Source organism: Mastomys coucha, unplaced genomic scaffold (assembly GCF_008632895.1).
Source record: "Mastomys coucha isolate ucsf_1 unplaced genomic scaffold, UCSF_Mcou_1 pScaffold18, whole genome shotgun sequence".
Taxonomy (NCBI): Eukaryota; Metazoa; Chordata; class Mammalia; order Rodentia; family Muridae; genus Mastomys; species Mastomys coucha.
The window spans coordinates 59,815,800-59,825,685 of NW_022196900.1; the positions used below are offsets into that span (position 1 = coordinate 59,815,800).

The window sequence follows — 9,886 nt, forward strand, 5'->3', positions numbered from 1 at the left end:
AGAAAGAAAGAAAGAAAGAAAGAAAGAAAGAAAATGAAAAGAAACAAGAAGAAGGAGGAGGAGGAGAAAGAGGAGGAAGAAGAAGAGGCAGGAGAGGAGAAGAGAGTATCATGTTTATACCAGTCTAGTTTGGCATTATATTAGCTGAATCCTGTGCTCTGATCAGATCATTTTAAGGGCAAATTTATAAATTAAATATGGCCTTTTGTCTATATTTTCAGGGTAATTAAAACAATCTCATTTAATGATTACTACAAGACATGGTCTGAGATAGCCACGACAAAAATCGCGGAACACTCCAAAAATCCATGTGAGTTGATGCCACCTTATTAATTCTGAGCCCTTTTTAATCTTTTAATCTGTTGACTTTTCTCGGTTTGTCTTGCTCTCATCTCAAGACTAATTGACACATATCTGCTCTGCAAGAGCAGTAAACGGTTCTATTGGCTGTCTGTACTACGCTCCTCACTCAACAACTAGTAATTTAGTTCTTCTTTTGTGCTGAGCCCTGACCTGAAGTCCATTTAAAAGCCAGAAGGAAGGGTAGTCAATTGACAGAGTTCTTAATCTTATGAGGTTTACTTAAGGCCTTCTCCCCAGAAAGCAGGGTCCGCAGCAGGGCGGACTTTTCCATTTCAAACACAGTTATCCTCTAAGCCAGAGCCAGCCTGCAGAGCAAATGCAGCCGGGAAACATTGAGAGCTGAGGGTTGATCAGTTACATCTATGTAAGAAAACCTTTTCTGGGCACCACAAAAGCAGACTCCGAGAGCTAGACAACTGGTTCCATTTAACTGGACTTTTAGAGTGTATGTCATTGTTTGCCTCGAAATAGGCTATTCAGACTCTACACACACATGAGAATGTGGCTTTGCCCCAGCCCTCTTGCCAAATCGGTACTGGACATTGTGAGATTAGAAGGGGCTACAGATCCCAGAGTCTGACCTGACTTTTTATAGCCCTGTTCTTTCTTAGCTGTTACCATCTGTGTTCTCCTTGATGCGTACGATACCCTGCTCCCATGAGGTTTCTTCTTTCTTCCTAAGTATTCTTTTGCCTCTTTCCTTAGAGGTGACCTTTTGTCCATCCTCCTCTCAGTCTCTCTGAGAGGCCCGACCACGTTCTTCCTTAGTCAGTGACTACCAAAACCACATCTCTAGGCAGACCCTCTTCAGCAGCCACCTGCAGGTGTGCAGCCATGAGGCTCACCTGCATATGGCAAAGGCTTGCCATTTAAGGTATCCTGAACCCAGTTCACCCTCCCGCTCCCAAACCTCTCCCTCCTTCCTTCTCTATCTTGGGTACTGGCAGCTCACTATTTTTGCATTTTCTTCAGCCTACGAATTCTTAAAATAACACTACACCTCTTAATCTTTCTCTTTTCTTTCTTTCTTTCTTTCTATCTTTTTTTTTTGTATTCTTGGTTTCTCTCATGCAACATTATACTCCTTCTGCCCCTCCCCTCCCCCACCCCCATCACCACTTTGATTTCGGGTCTCACTGTTCCTAGTCTCATTGTAATGATTTCCTAACTATAACAAAAGCTTGTACCTATTCTTTTAGGCATAAGTTAAGGCAAAAGTACTGCTAAGCTTAGCAGTTACAAGACCAAGTAAGTTCGTGTTTAAGAAATCACGTGTTCTTGCAGGAAGCTGGCTATCGAGTATTTGGTGATTCTATGTTACAATCCTTACACACTAGTGGTTGTAAAAAAAAATGGTGATACATAGATTTTAGCAACACTAGCAGCTCAGAGAATGTTTCTGTGATATTGGAGTCCACGCATGTTTAACTTTAAAAGCCTGGTGGCCCGATGCACCTCTAGCCAATCAGTTCAAGCACTTACTGTGCGCAAAATATGGAGGGACACAGATGGATCCAGGGACAATAAATATTTGTTGTAAAAACCTGGTGTTGAGAGATATTAGCTCTAGGGACCAGGAGGCAAATTCCTCCAAACAGAACAAACAAACAAACAAACAAATGGAATTTTTGCAGGATGGCAGCATGTAAATACATAGGGGGGGGCTTAGAAACTTAGCCCTAGGCAAAAGATACAATCATGCCAAAAACCTGAGGTTTGGGAGTGATTGCTCCTTAATAAAAAATAAATAAATAAATAAATAAATAAATAAATAAACAAATCAAAAGCTTTTAAAATAGAGGGAGATTTTGGTGAGCCCCCTGAGAATGGTCCCTTCCTCAAAAGCGTTTGACTCCAGCTGAATTATGCTGTTTCTTCATCTGCCTGTCACGGACCCAGTCTGTAACTCATCCTCTGGGAAAGCAGGAGCTGGTAACAGTTATCTGAGACTTTGAGTCTAACCCTGGGTGGCAGATTTCACAAGCCGACTGCCTCCTCTTCCCACAGAATCATTATAAAAATACTCCAAGAGTCTTCCTTCAAAAAGAACCAGCAGCTATCTGACAGACCCTGCTGGCCCTGGTGCCTTTTGATAGTTCAGCTGTATGAGAGCCAGCATACTCTTTTTTTTTTTTTTTTTAATGGCCTAATTTCCTGGCAATAATGAAGATAAAGCTTTTAGATTGTAGAATACTTCTTCAATGACTCAGAAATACAAAGGAAACCTCTTTTAACTTCATTTATACATTTATATTTCTATCGAGGCTGAGATTACTAAAATCTCACGCAGCTTTTCTAAGAACTTTGTATTTTATGGGTAGGAGGTTGTTGAATTTTGACTTAGCTGTTAACACTTTTTCAGATTTTTGAGCCACAAAAGCTATGTCTAGGTATCAATTCCATAACAACTGTGGATGTATTCTTTGACAATAGTCTTAGAGTGTGTCTGTATATACTATGCTTTTAATCACCCCAGTTCATCATTACTTGATTTATTCAAATAATATTTATTTACTAAACACCTTAATATATGTCACAAATAGCCATACATCTGCCTGACGGGCTAGACATTCTCCTAACCTCCTTTTTATTCAGATAAGAAAATAAGACTAGGAGAAAACAGGTAATTTTGCTAACTAAGGTCATCTCCCTAGGAGAAAATACCACAAACTGATAAAGAAGGTAGGCAATTTCTGGAGGCAAATTCCCATGGCTTATCTTTGCTATCATTAACGAACAGTGTGACATTGGTACGTCTACTGTCCTCCTTGGCCCAGCTGCCTTGGTTATAGAATGAGATAATCACATATATCATAGGGCTGAAGCACTTCGAGTGTGCCTCATACCCAGCGTTCAGTGCACATGCCTACTCTCAATTATGAGCACTGTGGTCCAGAGACTTGGACTAGACCGCTGGCTCTACATTTCCTTCCTATGATACTATTCTGCCTTTATAATACGACAACATGTTATCACAGCATAGTGTGAGACTTACATTCGAACACTGAAGGATAAGCAGAATTTCCGAAATGCATGTCACTTTCATTCACAGTCACAGGAAATCAGATAGAGAAGTGTACCAGTGACCCCACTGTTCTCTGCCCGACATTATAAAATGTCAAATAAAGGGTTTGGCAGAGAGAAAACCCATGCATATGGTTGTAGGAACAGCTCTTTAACGACAGAATATGATCCCCATACGGAAATGCTTACGTTCCAGGAAAGGAATTCCTGCGAGCAGCGTGCTGCTGCGCAGCGCTGAGTGGAGGCTTCCTGGTACTTGTTTCTGTCAGCAGGCAAACCAAACAGCCTCCGGCATCAGGGGGTGCTTGCTTTCACCCCAGGAGACTTTCATTCTTTGAGTCTTCCAAAGGCCCTTGCTTCCAGGCCAGAGCAGCGTGCCTGCTTGCAGAGCCTCGCCTCTCAGCCACGGCTGCTCATTAGAGCCACCTGGAGAGCTTGTAAAGATTCCGACACAAAGGGCACGCCCAAACCAACTCCATCAGGGTTGGCAGTGGGACTGGGTAGTGGTAGTTTTTGAAAGCTCCCCTGGTGACCATAACTGTGCAGCCACAGCTGGGATCACCATGATGTCAGAAGTTAGTGACTCCTTAGCCCCCATGCTAGTTTTGCGCCATACAGGTAAGTAAATTGAAGTGAGTGGCTTACCTAATGGAACACCATATTTCATTCCTACCAATGAACAAAGAATACTCAACCGACTTTTAGGTGCTCTGTGATCGAATGGGATAAATATGGTATGTAAACAAAATACATTAGTGGAAGCTATACCGTCTTTTCTGGATTTGACAGCCCATTCAGAGAAGATGGGCAACTTCTAAGTCGACTTCTCCATAGACAGAACAAGTGGCAGGTACATCATTGTCAGTGATAAGGGAACAAATTGACTCACTACAACCTGAATTTTCCTAGATTTTTGAGAGACCTAAATCAGGCCAAACCAAGATGCCTGGCTTCAATGTTCAGGATGAGGCAACACTGGAAAGTTTGTTAAAGACATTTTTAACAGATTTAAGCATGAGAGTTACAAGACAGACACACCCGAGCGGGTTACAGGTTTCTCAAGAGAAAGCAGGGAAAATAAGGAGAAGGCATGGGCTTCTCTCAAAGGAGCGTGGCCATTGTGTCCGTATTATCCATATGTACCATTTTGTTGACTCTCCAATTCCATCTCAAAAGGTTGCTCTGAGGAGGGGGGGGGCGAGAGGGGGCTTTGTTCTCTTTTGGTAAGTGAGATTGTGAAGTGGTTCAGGAGGGAGACTGGATGGCATTATAAATCTGATAAAGGGGAACCAGAGTCTCTAGGGTTGTACGAGGCGTTTAGTACACATGCGTCCTTTCCCTGCAAGTGGGGTTTCTGCCGAGATGCCTAGAAAATTACAGGTTTACAGCTGGGAAGGGAGAAGGGCTTCAAACACTTGTTAATTGGGCATTCTTGGTTCCCTGCTGGCAAGAGGCTTCAACTGAATTCCAAGGAGAGGAGTATTTCTCTCTTCTCACCCACCCCAACCCATCCGTACACACACACACACACACACACACACTTTCTCTGCCTTTCTATCCTGCTTCATCATGAAAAAAAAAGAAAAAGTGTAAGGAGGCACCAGGCCCTGGGTTCTATCCCCACTACTGTAAAAAGAAAAAAAAAAAAAAAGGAAAAATCCCAGAATGGAGGCAACACTATAATTTTCAAGAAAAAGAATTACATTATGGAAGAGAAAGAATTATGCAACGAAAGCTGTGGAGGAGTGGCTTTTCTGCCATAGCTTACGAAACTGTCCCACAAGCACCTCGAGTATTGATTTCACCCTCTAGAGTTTAAGGTACAGATTTCAAGGCCCCCCTGCCCCTTTGTCTCTCTCCTATCTCTCTCTATCCTTCCTGGGTTTCCTCTTGTCAGCATCAGTCATTAAACAGTTGACTGTGTCCTGGAGACAAGAAGATAGGCACTGTGGGTAAGCTTTCCAAGGAGATTACCTGGCAGGTGGTGCAAGACAATTGAACAAAACAAAGAAGAACAAAACATAGAGGTGAACCGTGAGAAGTATAAAAGTCTGTAGGGAAGAACTGTGGCCTACTGGTCTCTGAGATAAAACAGAGAAGCTGGAGTCAATAGAACTTGCATGGACTTCCTAGAGAGGTAACATGGTCACTCCAGGTTTGTAAGATGTAAGGCAGAGACTGCCTGCCGCACAGATTCACATACATAATGCAGGAAAAATCCATTTCAAAAACTGTATGGAAAGATATGAGTTATCTTTAAATAGAACCTAAGCAAACTTTTTAATTTTGTCCTTGTTAAGTTGAAGACGGTTGATAAGATGACACTCTTGAATGCTTCTAGTCTGTTTGTCTGGGCAGTATAAGGGCACCCCTCCATACCTACTTTAACATACATGTGACTATAGAAGAATTCCAAGCAAAACGGTGGGAATGCCTTTAATCCCAGCACTCTGGAGGCAGAGGCAGGTAGATCTCTGTGAGTTCGAGCCCATCCTTGACTATGATAGCCAGGGCTATACAGAGAAAGAGAAACTCTTGTCTCAGGAAAAAAAAATCCAGTAATGTTACTTATAATAATCACCTAAAAGAAAGATGATTCTTCGCCAGGAATTCTTAGAGAGCTGAGATTTGCTTCTTTAATGGAAAGGATGTTTTGCTCAAATGAGGCCTGGAAGACTGTGTGGTTGTGTGGTTGTGTGGTTGTGTGTGCTCATGTGGATCTGAGGAAGAAAAAAGTTAGAGTGTATAGGAATGTTGCTGGTGATAATCATATAATTTATCTACCAAAAGCAAATGGCATTGCATGACAAAGAAAGAGCAGTAAAGACTCCAAATAACAAGACTAGCAGAGAGCATCTAGCTAGTTAAGTGCTTCATCTACAAACTCAGACTTAAGGAGAAGAAAAACCGAGAAGGGAGGGGAAGGGGGAGGGGAAGAGAGGATACACTTTTCAGTACATTTGATTGGCAGAGTATACTTGTAACTAAGCACAAACTTGTGAAACAATAAGGTAACACGTTTTCAAAATACCCTAATGAAGACATGAGCTGGGTAGATGGAACTGCCACACGCAGGAGGCCAGGAGGTCCACTTGCATCTGAGCTGTTCAAACTAAATAAAAATCCTGATGTTTGGGTTGCCAGGGGTGGAACCCCAGTGCTCTGCTACTGAACTGAATACCCTGCCCTGGACATAAAGGGTTTTGTTTTGTTTTACTTGTGTATAATTATACGTGTCTACTAACGGAAGCCAGAGGTGTTAGAAACCCTGGAGTTGGAACAGTTGTGAGCTCCATGTGGGTGCTGGGAGTTGAACCTGGTTCCTCTGGAGGTGCTCTTAACCACAGATCCATCTCTCCAGCTTCTGGACAGAAATTTTAATTGGAGCATCAACTATGGGTCTCATGAAAATAGTGAAGATGATTGTCTCTAGAAATACCAGATTCTAAGGAAAAGTTAAAGGGGTCGGGGCTTCCTTAAGATCTGCCTCCCAGTATTAGAGGCTCGCTCCTTAGGAGAGGGATGAACTTGACTGTCATGGATCCAGAGGCCACTCCCAGCATTCAGATCAAGGGAGGACACTTGAGCCCAAGGGAGGCTACTGGAAGCCTTGTCATCAGCCAAGGGAGGGCATAGTGTCACAGCAATGTGACCGAAGGGCTCCCTCAGGCCAGGAGAACTATCTTTTTGATAGTCTTTCTCTGTGAATATGATCAAGACTGGAAATGTCTGTGGGATATAGATGCCCTGCCTTGACCTGGTTTGCACAGACCCTGAAGTTACCAGGAACTGGAAACAAAACAAAGTAACAGTTTTCAGAGTAGAAATGGAAAGAATGATGATATTTCCAACCCCAAGACTTAATTTTTCAGTTGAAGAGCTAAATAAGAAAACTGTTAACTTATTAACAGTTTATTAATTATTAAACTGTTAACTTATTAACAGTTTATTATTAAGGCCTGGTCTCCATGAGTTATCTTAACACTTTATTATCACTACTAGGATACAAAGTTTCCACAAGTTTGAGGACAGAATTGGCTTTTGTTAGTGAATCATGAGTTAGGTAGCATTTTAACTAAGGAGAAGGAGCCAGGAAACAACCAGGTTAGTGTTCCCAGAAGGGGGATGCAGAGGGGACTTGCTCATCCCACTGGCCCTTCCGGTTGCTGGCCATGAGTCAGGTTTGTTGAGGGATTCTTCTGCTTGCTCCAAGGATGCATGACATTGTGAACACAAAACTCCACTTTTATTTTTTATATACACAGGGTTTCTCTGCAGCCCTGGCTATTCTAGAACTCACTCAATAGATCTGGCTGGCCTCATCCTCAAAGATGTGCCTTCTCTGCCTCCACAGTGCTGGGATTAAAGACCTGTACCACCACTGCCTGGCTTGAGGGACTCCATCTTACATTAGTATTGGGGTCTAGTGCAGGACTTCAGTCTAAAACAATGGTCTCTCATAAATTTTATTTAACTGCAGAAATGATATATAAACGAATGTCATTATAATGAAAACAATTTCCAAGTCACAATCTACTTATTTCAAACAATATTGAGTATTACACAGCTCCAATAAAAAGAAAACATTTGCAAAGTCCCCGAGCACTGTAACCTGAACTATACAGTGTGTGCAATTGCCACATATCAACCAAATGAGAAGTGAGCTGCCCTCAACTCTGAATGATATTAAGGAGTGTATATGAATACTTCTTTCTTTAATCACTTTATTTCAGTTGTTGGAGATCCGCATTTCATGGGACAGTATTACAAATGGAAGCAGCAGAATCGGAAGAATCAAGTGCAATGGAACTCAATGTAAGACATTCCAAGTGCCTTAGATGTGTGATGGCAGTGACCTTGAGTGTTGGTTTTTGTGCTCCTGTGTGCTGAGCCATTAGCAGATGTCCTGGGACTAGCAGCCTATGCCTTTCTTAAGCATGAGAACAATAAGAAAGTACCGTTTCCTTCCACAGGAACTCAGGTAGGAAAGCTGGCCAACATGGCGATGGGGCATGAGCCGAGGCGAAGAGCCCAGCCAATGCTATTCCAAGCGAGTTATCACCAGCTACCTTTTCATCTTTCTCATAGCCCTGACTTTGTTTTCCCAAAGATTCGTCATTCAGGAACTGTGTCTCTGTGTGTGTGTGTGTGTACATACTCTTGTGTGATTTACATTTTTTATTGGATCTTGGAGTAAAGTGCTTGTCATTCAAATACCAAGTCCAGAGTACAGATCCCCAGCACCATGTAAAGAAGTACCAGGTAAACCTAGTGGCCCTTGTGTAATCCCTGTGCTCAGAAGACAGAGCTAGAGGGTTCTATCAAGCTGGGTTACTTTCTCTACTAACCACATTGGAGAGCTCCAGGTTAAGCAAGGGACCTTACCTTAGTGGAACAATCAAGACAGACATCAGAAGCCAACAACCAGCCTCCATGCACATGTGCAACCCCACATGTGTAAACACAGGTACACATGTGCTCCCCCACACACCAAAGTAAATGTGCATTTACTGTACAAAGTGATGGGTTTGATAATGATTTTTTCATTCAACTATAATATATACTCAGACCATATTATATAAACACTTTCTCCCCCTGCTCATCTCTCTGCTGGGTCCCTTCCTCCTCCCAGTCTCCCTTCTATTTTTCCTGTGTGTGTGTGTGTGTGTGTGTGTGTGTGTGTGTGTGTGTGTGTGCAGACAGCATGTGAACAGTGTATTTCTTTAGCGTGCTCAGCAGCTGTGCTGTTGTGAGGCTTGGAAAGGGAAGACCTTGCCACCCTCCCCATTTTCACCTCACATTTCAGCTCCTGCCATCAGCAGTCAGGAGCCTGTGGTTTTCTGATGGGAATACACAATCATTAAACAATGCTCTGTATTTGAGTAAAAGTCAAATAGGTCCTTCTAGCCTTTTGTTCCCCAAACCTCAGCAACAACTTCCCTTTGGGCCAAAGTGAAGAAAAGTTTCTGCTTTACTTTTTGGCCCTTCAGCATAAAGTATAGGCAGGAGGAAAGTGTATAAACCTGAGTGTGAAGGGGGACAAACATATTTCCTCATGAAGTCATGTTTCAAGTTTCTCTTGCAGTTGAAAAACTTACTCAGAATCTAAGATGTCCATTGCTTTGATATGACTTCCTCTCTGATTTCCTGTAGCAGGGCTGTCTTCTCTCCCATAGTGCCAGCATCTCACAGAACTCCAAGATTTAGAAAAAGGAGGACCCAGTCAATTTCAACTTAGTCACTCACTTCTACATGTGGCTAAAACAACTGAGCTTTTTGAGTGCTAGAACACTTCAAAATACATGATTTTGAGTTTATAGGGCCAAGTTATGTGCAGTGACCCTGTCAGAGTAGTGCCCTCTGTCTCTCTGTCTCTCTGTCTCTGTCTCTCTGTCTCTCTGTCTCTCTGTCTCTGTCTCTCTGTCTCTCTCTCTGTCTCTCTCTGTGTCTCCCTCCCTCCCTCCCTCTCTCTCTCTCTCTCTCTCTCTTTCTCTCTCTC

General features: G+C 42.7%; 1 protein-coding gene across 3 annotated transcripts in view; it reads left to right on the forward strand.

Moving 5' to 3' along the window:
• Ube2u (ubiquitin conjugating enzyme E2 U) overlaps positions 1-9,886 on the forward strand; it is a 66,746-nt gene that overhangs the window by 39,309 nt on the left and 17,551 nt on the right. For all 3 annotated transcript variants that reach the window (XM_031377943.1, XM_031377944.1, XM_031377945.1), the window contains 2 exons: positions 222-310; positions 8,121-8,202. In XM_031377943.1, coding sequence (XP_031233803.1) covers positions 222-310; positions 8,121-8,202 — 171 coding nt within the window. The remainder of the gene's footprint in view (positions 1-221; positions 311-8,120; positions 8,203-9,886) is intronic.